Source organism: Calonectris borealis, chromosome 3, assembly GCF_964195595.1.
Source record: "Calonectris borealis chromosome 3, bCalBor7.hap1.2, whole genome shotgun sequence".
NCBI lineage: Eukaryota > Metazoa > Chordata > Aves > Procellariiformes > Procellariidae > Calonectris > Calonectris borealis.
The window spans coordinates 128,614,260-128,629,150 of NC_134314.1; the positions used below are offsets into that span (position 1 = coordinate 128,614,260).

Here is a 14,891-nt window from a genome sequence, read left to right on the forward strand (position 1 = left end):
GAAGAGACTAGAAGTGCTCACTCGCATGGATTAGCCCGATAAAGAAAAAACAGAAGTACTCTGCCCGTTAGGAAAGGCTAAAACCTGTCCCAAATCTCTCAGTGGGACCATACCTGTGAGTGTGCGTATAATTTACCCAGATATTGATACTATAGATGAACAAAAATGCAGTCACTAATGTAGAGGGAGAAAAACCTATTTAAAATACATTTTAATTAAGTTACATAGTAGGCCTCTCTATCCTAACATTATTGTCTTCTACCATAACTTAATCAAATCTCAATCAAATGCACATAACTACAGACAAGAGTTACTGTATGCATTTAAATAATAAAAGAATTTCTGGAATTATTTAGAAAATGAATTAAGGGTATTTGTCACTCAGCAGTGAACAACTATTTGTGAGTCAGGTGACTTAAATACATTTTAATCCAAGTCAGTCAGGGCATTAACAATGGTTTTATTTGGATTTTTAGAAAACAATCCTTTAGTCTAAACAAGTGAATGTTCAATCCTCTAGAGACAATGAGAAAATAGATAAACCAACACAGGACGATCTGAATTTGATGGTCTTTGTCTTAAAAACCAGACTGAAGGAAATACAATGAAAGCATATACTTACTGAACACTGCAATTTAAACGGTTTTGTATTAGTAGTGAAAGCAGCACATGTGATAAGGTCTGGGTCGTCGCCTTCGTTCCACTGTGCCAGGATACTGTCATAATAAACAGACACGCCAGCTTTTGACAGTGCCTCCTGAACAGCACTTTCGATTTCGTTGTTGTTAAGGCAAGTAACATTTGAGCTGAGTGGAGGCTGTACGAGATGTATGCGAGAACCATCAATTCCAAGAGATAAGAGGGTTTCTACTGTGGTGTGAATGTCAATTGTATTCCCATAGACAATGACGTTCCCTAAGGGAAAAAAAGGGGGGAAAAAATTTCTAAGATGTACAATGAAAACCTTATTAGTATAACTCAGATGATAATAACACGAAATTGCTCTCTTTGACCCTCTTATTTCTCTGATGCTATGAGGCAAACAATGTTACCTAGCAACAGTAGCTAAGATAATTTAGTGAAGAATCTGTACAAAACATCCCACAAAGTAGGCAAGTACTTAAATAGAAGTATGACATTCATTCTGACCCTGTAATTTGAAATTATTTTGATTGAAAATCCTCTAGGGGAAAAAAAAAACCCACGTTTTTATTTTGTTCTCCCCTCCCTCCTCAATTTTGCTCATTCAAAGGACTTAGGTGTGTGGGGGGAGGGGACAGGAGCAAATTAAATACATCATGCAGAAAAAAACCCGCAAATTGTGGAAAGACCAAGTTATAGAAAACAAGCCATTGTGCAATACGGGAGGTCACCAGTGTTGCCGCTTCCTTCCGCAAAAGCCTAATCTCCAGACAATGGAGACGCCCCTGCAGATGTACCCCTGTGCCTGCTGCTTCCTATCCGCCGGCTTGTCTCACCGACTGCCCCGCTGAGGGGCACAGGCGGCCGATGCACTCGACAGGGAGCGGCTGGCAGCTCTGCGCTGCTCTTTGAAGACAGCTGCCTCCCTCCAGTGCACGTCGGAGAACGCCCAAAACCTAAATGCCACAAGCACGTGCTCCGAACCAGCCAGCCTCCGTCCTTGCACACTGCCTAGAAATCAGCAAGCTCGAGACAGACATTTCTGATCAGTTGGTATGAAAACAGCGTTTGGATATTGCTGCTCCTTTTGCGGTGCATTGTCACTAGAGCAGATACCACTATTTAAATCAGCTCCAACCTCCCACCCCCTGGTGAAGGGAGCTCTCATTCAAACCCACATCTCCCACCTTCCAGGGGAGTGCCCTTAACTATGAAGCTGCAGGCTACATGGCAGGATCTTGCAAATTCTCTTACTGAAGCAGTGCCACTTCAAACTGCATAGTTAAAGCTGAGAGCGAATACGTGAGGATGGGAAGGAAGCAGGTTCTGTGTGAGCATAATGTGACTCTCAAGCCTAATGGCTAAAGTCCTCCTGGCAAAGAGGGAGGCAGAGAGCTGGGACGCATCAGAGCATCTGTGTGTTTTATCTAAAGACGGTTTAATATAAAACACATAAACATTCCTCTGAGCAGGGACTGAAACGTGCTCCTCTCCTCCCTGTTCCCTCTGCCTCCCTGCTCAGAATAGGAACCATTTTTCTGCTCCGTGATCCACTAAGCCTTCAAGTAATCCATGCAAAATGGCACAGCTCTCGTAGCACAGACTGGGAACTCCTTTCCCAGTGGCTAAGGACCCTTTGCTACGAGGGCCACAGCCAAGCTCCTGCCCGAGCAAAGGAGGATCGAGCCCAGGGCTGCGGGCTCCTCCGTGCACGCACACAACCACCAGCTCTGCGGCTGTGCTGTGTTCAACTGCCCCAGCGACCAGCTCAAGCTGCAAGGCCAAGGCAGATGGAGGAACACCCAGCCTGCGGATTTTGACAGACCTTCAGTAAGACATCATCAGCTCCTACATGTTAAGTCTGATGGGTGTTTCAGTATGCCAAGAATCTGATCTGTCAGCACAAGGATGCATCAAATGCACGTTCCCAGTGCATTTAATGTCCCATGCCTGGGCAGCGCTGCTGGTCAGCAGGTGCATTTATTGCTTTCTGGGAAATCCCTGGCAGAAATAACTGAGCCATACCTACACAAGCTAACATGTAAACATCCTTGCAATAGAGGACATCATACACTCCAGCATGGAGCTGGGAGAAAGGAAATTGCAGAAAAGCTTAACAACCCCCAAGTGTCACTTTTCCAGGTAATGTGTGTAAACCAGAAGAAAGCCAGTGCGCAAATCCCAGGCCATCCCAGGCTTGTCCAGTCTCAGACTGAAGCTGAGGGATAACACAGAGGATATAGGGCCTCATATGAGAAGACTGATGACATGGCAGAAGTTTCTCTACAAGCTCTATGAAAATAACTTGTAGTCTGGCATTGAAGGAAAAGCGTAGGGTGGAACGTACTAAAGAAAAATCAGTGTTGACACATATGATGTGTTTCAGGAATGGCCTTTAATTGACATAAACAGTAGCTGGCACTGGCTCCCCACAGACTACATAGCAGTAGTCAGAATTTGGACAAACAGCTGACTTTCCTACATAACTGGCTTGACTTTTGGCAGCATTTGTTTTCCTACGTGGCACTGCAGTAAGCAGTGATGAGCAGGTAAAAGAGTGCCTCATGCAACTAACTTGCACGTTTATCTCGGCATTGGCATTTATGTCTCACTACAAGTGATAGCATCCCCTACGACCTAAATTTTATTATTTCATAGGCTAAACTAATTTCACCGGGACCATGTTTTACTGCATGAGACACAGAGCAATACTAAACAGAGCATTCACAAAGTCCTAGCTCCCAAGAATATTAATGATAAAAATTGTTAACAGATGTTCTATTATTCCCCTTTGACTACAAGGTTATTTTATTTGTCCATAGCAGTTTGGCTACTTGTAGCTGCCAAATAAACATATCTCTTCATAACTGCCAGAGAAAAGAATTGCCCCATGATTATACATGCTCAGAAATGATGGAAAGCATATTTTTACTGGTCACATCAATGACCAGAGGGACAGAACAATTTTGTCTGCAAATGTATTCATCTGAAAACATAAGAAGAAAGAGATCTTACTACTTTCATAAATATAATACAGAATACGTAAAATGTGTGATAATAGGAATTCCGTCCAATGTGTACATTGCTAAGGTGACTTTCCAAGCCAGAAGAACCCTTTCCATTGCTCATGCCTGCCAGGATGCCTATCTGTAGGCAGTACTGTCCTCATGAGAGAGCCAAAAAAGAAGGAAGACGTTAAGACTGATCCATTTTTTTCACTGCTGCAGCAGGATGTAATGCAAGAAGTAAACAAGCAGCACTAGTGGTGAAATACAAACTTCGATATATTCATTTTTAGTAATCTAATGTGCTAATAGTGCAGGTAAGAATGTGATATATGGATGCTGACAGCCTCACGTTACACTTACACATTTTCAATTAGCAAGTGGTGAAAAACATAAGCAGCTGAAGAGGATGCAGTGGCTAGGAAAGGGGAATGAGAAGTGCTTACCAAAGGCATAGCCTAGCAAAGTTTTATTCTGACTCTAAGGCAAGCAAGTCTGGGCAATCGAGGTACCCTCACCATTTGGCAGAACCAGCCTCTTTGGAGGGAAGTTCAGTTATTGCATTATATATTGGCATTTCTGTATATACGAGATCAGATTCAAGTCCTGCATTTCTCATGGAAAATTAAAATTCCGTTTTTTATGGTAATATTAAATACAACTACATTATATCAAGGAAAGCAATGCTCCTTTACTGACCTCTTGTAAATCAACAATTTACCGTTTCTGCTTATTACAATATTAGTGGCTTTTTAGATTACAGTGCTACTAGTCTAGGAACTACAGATATTCATTATGGACTGAAATTATGTTCACTGGACAGATAGCAGTTCCTCAGGATGCTTTTATTATTTAACTACATGAAAACGTATCTATCTGTGAGTAAACATAATAATCTTCCATGGAAAAAAGCAGCCATAAATAAAGACCGTTAGAGTAGTTCTATCATTTATTACTAGAATGTCAGCATTCTGCGGCAGAGCAGGCTCATTCATTTTCCACAAGTGGAAGCACAAGATTTCAGTGACCCTAGCATGACCTGAATCTTTTTAGATTGCAAAAGCTAAAGGAGAAAACCAGTATTAGCTAAAGCATCGGTGGCTCCGGTTGGTGATTCATGCACTGGAATTTTAATGCGATAGTATTCCTACAAACACGCTTTTAATAAGGCAGTAAACTATGTTTAGGTAAAGAGAAAAAATAATTGCTCCATTTTGGGCCATTAAAGCAGTTTTCTTCCTTACTTTACTCCCATCCTACTTTTTATTTTCATGGAAAGTGCAGAGCTAATAGGAGATGAATTTCAATTAGTCACAATTACAGTTATAATAGGTTACATGCATTAGGCGGCTGGGTTTCATCAGAGAAGCCGCAGCGGCAGCCGTCGGGGCTGGGGCTCACCCTGCTCCCGGGCCCTGGGCAGCAGGAGGCCCTTCCGGAGCCGCCAGCACAACCGGCGGGGGGCAAAGGCCTCCGGGCCCGGCTGGGGGGACCACGCTGCAGCCAGCCGAGGAGGCTCGCCGCTTCTCCCACGGGCTCCTCGAGCAACGCCTGCTGCTGAGCGCCGGCCAGCTTCTCCCGTCACCTCTCCTCGCCCGAGGCGAGGAGGAGACGGGAGGAAGGCTGCAGCAACCACCCTGGGTGGCACAGTCACTGCCGGCAGCACCGCTGCTTCCACCGCGGTGCGCACGCAACGCCTCCCGCCAGCACGCGCTACCGGGCTGATCCTGCTCTACTTACGTCCCGCAAAAAAGCATCCACTGATTTCATCCAGAATGAAGAGGTACCCAGCACTCACAGAGGGAAGAAAAGCAATTAAAAACCCTACCTTAACTCTTAATTAAAAGCTGCTCTCCAAATCAGTGCCACCAAACGAAGATTTCATCCAATTAGGCTAATAAGACTCACATTGTGAAGCTCAGCGATTAACACTTTCCTTTAAAAAACCTCCAGAACTACAGGTGGTCCTGAAGGCGCATTCGCCCTCCCTCGCCCGGCCTTTTCTCCCCCCGCCGGGTAGCTCCACGCACCCGCTGCGCTGGACACCGGTGGGAGCTGCTCCCGCCCGAGCCCCTGGCTGGCTGCGTGGAACCCCGGGGGCTCACCCAGCGGCCGAGCCAGGAGAATGGGGCTCGGCACAGCAGGCTCCAGACTACTTTTGATAAACGTAGCAAATGGCTGAATAAGAGGAGCACAAATAGAAGAAAGTTGTGTGGGGAAAAGACCGAGTATAAGCTGAGAAGAATTATTATTGTATCTGAAGTGGGAGGAATGTCTATTTCTGTGCAGCCACAATAACCAGCATATACAGTTTTACTAGCCACTTCATTTTCTTTAAATATAAGCAAATCCTATTTTTTAACGTTTCGAATTCTAACGTGTTTAAAGCAGGTTACTAGGAATTTGACAAACAATACTTTAGAGTTTTGATGAGATGAAATATATGAGGTGTAATATTACTATTTATTGAAGGCAAAACTAGGATCTGGAGAATGTCAGAGATAAAAAGTAAGCACAAACGTAAAACTTTGGTCATCCCAGTACAGCGGCAGCGCGGCCTGCCGAGAGCTGACAGACATCCAAATCAATTGCTGAACTCCACAGGAGCCTTCCCTCAGCACCTCCATGAGCCTGTCTCCTATTAGACTGTCTCCAGAATAGGCTAGGGGCTGAAAAGTGGACTCATTTTCAGAAAGATTAGGGATCCTGGACGCAGCTATGATCAAGTCTGAAAGAACAACATTCGTCAGAAATATAGCTGCAAAAAGAAGCAGGGGGAGGAAGAACAGAAACAAAGACAGGTGGAGAAAGACTTCTCCAGCTGGGCACTCTTTATACCTTACATCTGCAGCAGCAGAGAACGTGAAGTGGGAAGAGCAACGAAAGGGAACTGGAGCCAGAGGCAGGGTGGGGAGAAAGGGGGAGGCGTCACATCTCCCACAGACCACGTCTCCAAAAAGTCCCTCCAGACCGGCCTCATCAGGGGTTGTGGATTTAGCTTATAACTGAAGACAGGACAGTGCCTAATTAGGATATCCAGCTTTACACCACAACAAAAGTCAGCAGCAATATTGAAATTATGATTAATATAATATTAATTTAGTATTAATAATAATAAAGGTGCAGATGTCCCAAAGCAGATGAGGTGCTGTAAGACTGCCGTTCGCCTGCAGGGTGATCCTCCCAAGCACCATCTGTCCCAGCCAGCGGCTAGCACTCGGGCAGCGTTTCTGCGCAGGTATACTGGAGCACATTCCAGGACTGGGCGCGCACGGATTTACATGAAAGACTAGCAGTAGCAAACAGGGAGAACTAACAACCTCATCTGTTTATGCAAATGCAGCTGTGCACATCAGCCGGACATCAGGTAACACTGTGCAGGCAGGGGCTGGTATCAGCTGGAAAACAGGCGGAGCGGGACTGCTGAAGAGGCTCTATTTACATGCCTGAGGCCAGGAAGCCGTTTGAGGAAAATGTGAGCAGAAACATTATCGTGTTTATTGTCTCCTGTCCTGATCAGAGCAAGACTTGGAGGATGATGAAGAAACTTCCAGTGCCTTGAGAACTTCCCTAAAGGTCTGCCAAGCAGGACGTGAACCTCATAGACCACACCAAATATTTTCATTATGTTCTCTATGAACGAGCCAGGTACAACTACATCTTTAGGAAACTCCTGTTGTTGCACTCAGCCAACAGGAACTTTCCACAAAGACGACTGTCCTGCTCTGAACTCTGTCCTAACTCAAATCCGGCACATAGAACTGACATCACATGAATTCATTTACCGTTTGGTCACTTCTTCTGTAGTTGAAAGTTTAACTCGGAAGCCTGGATGAGTCCAGATATTTTCAATAGCATATGCATTCAGTGAATGAACCAATGAATATATGAACAATGCACACATGAACAGGCTGAGGAAATACAGGTACGGTGGACATCTGCACAAGTGTGTGATTTTTAAGGGTTAAAAACAAAATACTGGGAGCCTGCAGTTCTGTGTGAAAATCTGTAACTGATGTAACCGAATACAAAGATGACAGATACAGAAAAAACCCACTTCCTCATTTAGACCTGTTTTCTTTGTGTACGCCTCAAATCTAGATATTTTTCTATACAACATAAAAACACATCCACTAATTAAATTATTATTTAATTGGCTAATTAATGACTCCAGCCAGATTTGCATTTGGGACTCATTTTGTTTTATATAATAATTATAGATAATTAGTCTATCTCAAGCCTTTCTTTCCTAGCTAAATATGCTGGGTATCAAAAATGACAACAAATTGTAAATTAATCTGGAAAACAAAGCACAGCAGATGAAAGACTTCGTTAGAATTAATCAGGCACCAATTATACCACGGAATTAAGGAAACAATAAGCCTAGAAAACATTTCTGTAAATGTGCGTGTGTTAACGAAAACCCTTACCTTCTGAGTTGACAACGTTTTCTTTCAGCCAGTGTATTGCCCTGAAGCAGTCCTGATCGTCGTTGAGAGTAAAATGATTGGAAGGGACTTTCCCTGTGTATCTTTGTGGCCACTTACTCATGACTTCTCTATTAGTTGGGAGTTTACTGATATCTGCTCCAGTGGGAGACAGGACCTGGAAGAAATGAATAAATGAGTGAACGAATATATGGCATATATCTTGGAGAACAGTTAAGAAAGATTTTAAAAAACAATGACACGAGCCATTTGACTACCTAAGGGTTGCTATCCTTGTACATCCTAACCCTTCTTAACATTCAGCAGTAGCAAACACATTAGCGGCCACAGAGAAAATAGATTCATGCTAGTCTGAGTACACAACCACAGGTACACACGCGTGTGTACGTATTCCATATCTTCTATGGGATATGGGTGACCATTTTAAACAGCAGTGCCAGAACAAGCGAGTAACAATACAGGCAAAACGCAAATGAAAGGGACTTCACAGCAAACAGCAGAAATGCATAAATATACGGTTGAAGGATCTCTGCAGTTATTTGAATAATATACACCTTTAAATGACACTTGAAAATTCTTTGCGCAGCAAGACTGCCTCCACCTTTTGTCAGCAAAAATCAACTTTCTAAAATATGAGAGATTTTGTCCCAGAAAACGGGACCAAAACCTGCTTGATGGTTAAAATGCCAGGATTCAGTAAAACGTTAATCGTATAATGCTACTTTACAGTAACAAATTCAAACTGAATTATACAAAGCAAAAAAGAGAATCTCATCTATGACTTCTACAGCACCAGTGATTAACATCCTGAACAATGTTGTCACTGCCAACTGGATCAACTGAAATACTATTCGGTCATACAAAAAGAGGCATGACATCAAAAGATCTTACTCACCCAACAAGTAAATCCTCTTAATCATAGTGAATAATGTTTTACTAGGCATTAATTTGACTGCTTACCAAACAAGGGACAACTTATAAAAAGGATGGACTACAGCTCTGTGTAACAAAACAGAAACCAGATGATAAAAATAATTCCATCCTATTTTTTGCAGAGCTTAAAAGTGAGAGTAGATGACATTAGGTTTTCTTCTTGAAGGGAGACAAAACCCAAGTTTTCCCTTGCTTGCTTTGTCTTTCTTTCTCCTCCAGTGGAGTTACTTCCCATGACTTATTTTGCAAGTCTGAGTTACCTCCAAACTTCTTTTTCTAGGAGCACTTAAAGTCATTCAGACCATACTTCAACTTTTGTTTCATCCCTGTTGAACAGTGAATATGGATTGTTGTTTCAAGGGCGGCTCTACTCTGAAAAGCGATTACAGAAAAACTGGGGCTTTCTCGCTCCACAAATCTGTTGCACACATGCAGTCCAGATTTCACTATGCGGCTGAACATACCTCACGTTCATGTTTGTGACTTACAGTGAACAGCACTGTAAAAACCTGTAGGCACATGCTCAGTTTGAACTCCTGATTTTAAAGGCAAAATACCTTGCTCCTGATTCCTATCCAAAACCAATCAGTAAGGCAAAAATCACTGCAAGCAATGGGGCTATACAAAAGATGGCCCTTCGGTTTACATAGTTTGAGGGCCACGTGATGATACACAAGAAAGAACGAACCCTGCCCGGGATGTCCGAGTTGAAGCTGAGCCTGTAAGGCTGGAGACAAGCTTGATTCCACATTTCATATGTAACGAAGGGTCTGCTTCAATCTCACTGGAAACTTAATGGTGTGCTACAACAACATACAGCACCACGTACGTGCCTAGGCACGGTCATCATGTGAGATGAGTAATTAATTTGATAAGAAATTCTCTCCATTGCCACAACTAGGTCAAATGGTGTTAGACCAGCTGGAGTTAAGTCTCCTGTGGCTGGGGCCACATGTCAATTGGGCCTCAAACTCTTCAGCAGGTTTAATGGTCATGGTGGCAAAAATACTGGCAGCTTTGCTTAATATCTGATACTAAGCAGTGATATTGTTGGTAAAAAATTTTGTAAAAACTCTCATCTCCTCCAAATTCTACAGCCGCACTGAAATAGTACAACCTGCTACACTCTTACCTGGTATTTCTGTCCCGTGCAGAGAACAAGGTAGTCATATGGTACTTTTTTCTCCTTGGAAACAACTACGTATTTGGCAGCGCGATTTATGCCAGTCATTTTACCAACCACAACGTTAACCCAGGAACAAAGTGACATCTGTGCATAATCTTCATCATTAAAACAGTGGCTGTGAAGAAAGAATATCTGTAAGTGACATTTCAGTAGCTGACAGCAGGCACTAATTAGACATCTGGTGAGTTAGCCCAAGTCCCCTAGTGGTTCAAGTCTGTTCTCTCGCTGTGAGTTTACGGCAGTCTATAGTAAAAGATTAGTCATTATGAAATACTCAGTTACAAATTGACAACTTTCTGCTAAAACCAAACAATCCCTCCCAGCATCGGGCCATACAACCACATAATTTAAAAACAAAGTCAGAAATACATGCTTTACTCTGCTTTTTCTTTGCAGGCTGCTGCGAGGAGGAGAATTTTGCACCTGCAAAGAAAATACTGTAACAGTCTAATTCTTTCTCCTATACATGACTCCCTATTAAGTTTTTTTTCCACTTTTGCTTCATTTGGTATTCAACTTCACCAGTAGCGGCTACAGTGAGAGACAAATGCAATGAAGGCACCATTGGCATTTTAAACACATCCGTGTTCCAAAGTATTAGTCTGAAAAGTTTAAAAATGAATAGAAAGCTAGGAAAACGGTTGTCAGAGCTAGAAGTAAAAGGCAGAGATCTCAAATTTTCTCTTGGTGACCCCTTTCCAAACAAACTTTTCCAAAATGCAAGAATGAAAAATTCTAAAAACGTACTAAACTGACCCCCTACGCCCAAACTTTCAAAAGTCTCTAAGATGCCACTGAATTCCTCTGCAAGATGAACTGAATATTAACAGGAATAAAGGAGAAACTATCACATAGGTTATCCAAAAGAAAACAAAATTAGCAGGTAAATGAGAGAGAGGCACAAACAGTGCAGATGTGAAAAATATTAATCTTCACTAACTTGTAACTGAACAACAATTTATTCTTAATGAAAATGGGGAAGCAACTTTTATAATTTCAAAGCAATTACCTTCAGCGCTAGGTAACAAACAATATAAAGGTTTGTCTGTTCGAAGAAGCAGAGCCTTGTTCCATATAGTAGTTATGATTTCCAGGCCTTTTTGTCCCTGAACATCTTATGGACTAAGTACCAAGTGAGATACCTTGATAGAAATCTGATTTTCAGGCTGTGTATGGTGCGCACATTCTGAGCACCACGCTCTGGCAGTGTTAATTCAATATCAGCACCAAAAAACTAAGGAACCTAAGATCACTTGTCAATTTTGAAAATCTCAGGCAAGGTTTACTTTTGCAGCTCTTAAATTTCAGCCGCGTTACAGCCTGTTTTTAGTGTAAAGTATCATATATATCTCTATGTATGATGGAAGTATCAAAGATCTGGAAGCTGCTATTTAAAAAGCCAATTTTGAAGCAAAATCCAAATGGAACAAAACCTCTTTTAATGCCTCAGTAATGAAAATTAAAATTATTTCCAAAGGTCTTTTATGACTCAGAGTATGCCCCCACCTTGCCCAACTAAGCAAATACCAGGATACTTATTTATTATTGCATTTGTACTACCCTCTCTGCTTAACAGAGTAGTACTTCTGAAAAGACAAAAATTCCTGAAGATAAAATACTTCAATACAGATGTACAATAGACATATCATTATAAAATGCACGGGGGACCAGAGAGAGAACATTTTCAACGAGGTCTGTTATGACCCTTGAACACCACTGAGTCTTGCAACAGCCCATTATGAAAATACACAGTACATTGCTGGCCATTCCGTAAATCCAGCTAGACTCAACTCAATACCTTCCTGATACTGAAAACTTAAACCAGGCAAAAGTCTGTTAAGTTAGGTTCTTTCAGTAGAATTGAAGATTAATCCTAATTCCAAACCCATTTATAGCTTTGTAGAGGGATGAACCCACAGGATCTAGTGAAAAAGAATGCAACAGGTTTTAAACAAGCAAAAAAGATGAATGGCTGGTGTTACACAGATGTCTGGTTTATGAGATCAGCGTGACATGGCAAGAAGATGGAACTTGCACATCTTGTGTGAAAGGAAGCTGAGTCTCACCCCTGCTAGCACTTCACGCCTAGGAGACAAGATGGGAATGGCCAATAAAGAAATCCTGGGCTTCACTCAGTCTGTGATCTGAAGTCGCTGCAGAAAAAATATTCCATCTACCAAATAAAGCTCATGGCCATTCAGAGGCTCAAGAACTTTACTTTCTATTGATGCTGAGCGATGAAAAATATTCCACTTTCTTCCACAGGACTAAATGTAATGTGATTAAAGAGAAAGGGGCTCAGCTCATGTTCAAGCATTTGATGCCTTTATATTATACCAGTGACTGCAGCAGAGAACACCGGAGAGACACTCAGCACTAACAGCTGTTATTTTGCCATTAGTACCAGAATATACATTCTAAAACAGAGCTGATTGCTACACATTAGTTGTTGTTACCGAGTTCCCAAAATTGTCATACAGGATGCCACAAAAACAAATAAAGTTGCTTTCATGACCTGAAGAATTTTAGAACTGAATGACCAGGCTTTCTGAGGTGCTTTGCATCCTCTGTACTCACAAATACCAGAGGCAAATAAATAAGGGAAGAAAATCACTGACAATTCCAAACTGTAATCATGCAGAAATCTATAAATAACATGGACATCAAGGACAGATGAGGGTTTTCAAAAGCACCTTTATAATTGACGTGCACAGCTCCCAGGAGACTGACACTCCAAAATCACAGGGATGCTTTCAAAAAAATCATATCCTGCAGAGTTCAATTTTCACTCTTAATCTGCTTTCAAATTTTAACAGCTAATTCTGGTGAGGCAGCTATGAACTGCAACTTTCCATCAGGAAGGATGTTTTGTTATTATAACTCTTTTTTACAGTATACTTAGGAAAAAGACTACATGCATTTACGTGAGCATACAATCCCTTCATTTACTAGATTCATTCTTAAACACACCCCTTTCTACAATAAAAAAATTAATTAAGGTAACTACTTATAAAAAATTCTTTGACAGGGCAAAATTCCAAACGAGATAAGGTGGTTTTAAACAGGTTCACATCGCACCGTTTTCATGTCTTTGTAGAGATTTCATTTTTAAGGTTCAGCAAGCATACATTGAGTTGTTTTGTCATTTAAAGAGCTGGCCCTTCAATGCATTGCTGCTTACTGAGTAAAAGATTTGGTAAAAAACAATGTGCAGATTCCAAAGAGTCATCTGCCAAATCTAAATAAATTATACTAAGTTGATTCACCAGTTATTCAAAATAACCGATTCATTTTAATTCTATGCTTCTCAACGTCCAGAACAATCATGTTCCTGTTTACAGTGAGGATTGCTAGTCACTATTCCAAAATAAAAAATAAAACTATCAAAACAAATATACTAAATTTAAGTGAGATTTACATACTGTGAATTTTAATGAGGTAAGATTTTATCCTACTAAATGGAAGATATTTTACTTGTCAGCAAACAAGAAAACTCATGAAACGTTTGACCACTCACTAGACACAAGCATAGCTATCTTTCACAGCCTTCCCTTCAGCTGTTTTGCACCAGACCCATGGCTCTGCCAGCCCCGGGAGGCAAATGCAAGGGACAGCACTCTGGCTGGGACTGGAGACAGACTTCCACAGTTCAGGGACCGGCACACAAATAGTTCACAAGCAGCAGAACTGATGCCGCACAGTTCTTCCAAATTTGTCAACAGCAATAGTCCTAAACTTTCCCCCGTACGCTCAGCAAAATTCCCACTATCATCAGTGGGGTCTGCATCTCACCACATGGCTGCTATAGGCAGACCACTGGTCACATTGCTAATAGTAACTCTTATACGTTCTTTTGTTCAGCATTATTTGGAACAAAACTCATGGAAGTTAAAAACTAAATAATATTTAAAAAGCAAGGATACATCTTTTGTCATTTTTCTTTAACCTGGAGATCTAAACAATCTAAAAAGTCTTGGAAAGCAGAGACCAGTGTCCTGGTATAATACACTGGATTGCTGTCCTGAAGTTACTGCTTTCGCAGTATTTCCATAGTAATAATTGTATTCAACTCATTTCACAGGTGAATGCATGTTGTATAGACAGATTGGACTATTTTGAGGCTACCTGTCTATGTATCTGTCTAAAATGTAGGACAAGTTCACAAAGAATTACAAAGTGTTATGTTTTCCTTTGAAGCTATGGAAGTGTTTAGATATTACATCAAACCTGTTAATTAAAAATCTTCTATGTTTGGAGCCCAGTAGGTCTTTTCCTGGAAGGCCATGAATTGAAATCAAGGTCAGATTGTTGAACGTCAGATGAGGACTGCAGAAAGAAAAACAAAATGCCACAGTTCAACCAGCGTAAGTTTGCTGAGGCTCTGTTTGGTACAAGCATAACGCGAGTGCATTTCAACGTATGGTTATACACAGTGCTTACAGCTTAGCTTCCCGTGACTTTCGAGCGGTATACAGCATCCAGCGCAATATTGTCTCAATCCTGACAGAGATATTTAGACTCTATCATGTAACAAACAAGCTCTGTTCCTAAGACCTTATGGCAGGACTTACCTTCCATGACTACAAAAGGTATTGTAAGACCACCGAGTATTTGCTCAAACACCTTTGCTGTTCATAGCTCACCTTCTGTAAGCCGCAGGAAAGGAAAAAAGAATTC

At 41.6% G+C, this 14,891-nt stretch overlaps 1 protein-coding gene across 1 annotated transcript in view; it reads right to left on the bottom strand.

The window, feature by feature from the left end:
• CFAP61 (cilia and flagella associated protein 61) overlaps positions 1-14,891 on the bottom strand; it is a 120,897-nt gene that overhangs the window by 36,661 nt on the left and 69,345 nt on the right. Inside the window, exons 18-21 of the mRNA XM_075147900.1 lie at positions 14,442-14,540; positions 10,161-10,329; positions 8,078-8,252; positions 623-915 (exon numbers count right to left, since the gene is read on the bottom strand). Coding sequence (XP_075004001.1) covers positions 623-915; positions 8,078-8,252; positions 10,161-10,329; positions 14,442-14,540 — 736 coding nt within the window. The remainder of the gene's footprint in view (positions 1-622; positions 916-8,077; positions 8,253-10,160; positions 10,330-14,441; positions 14,541-14,891) is intronic.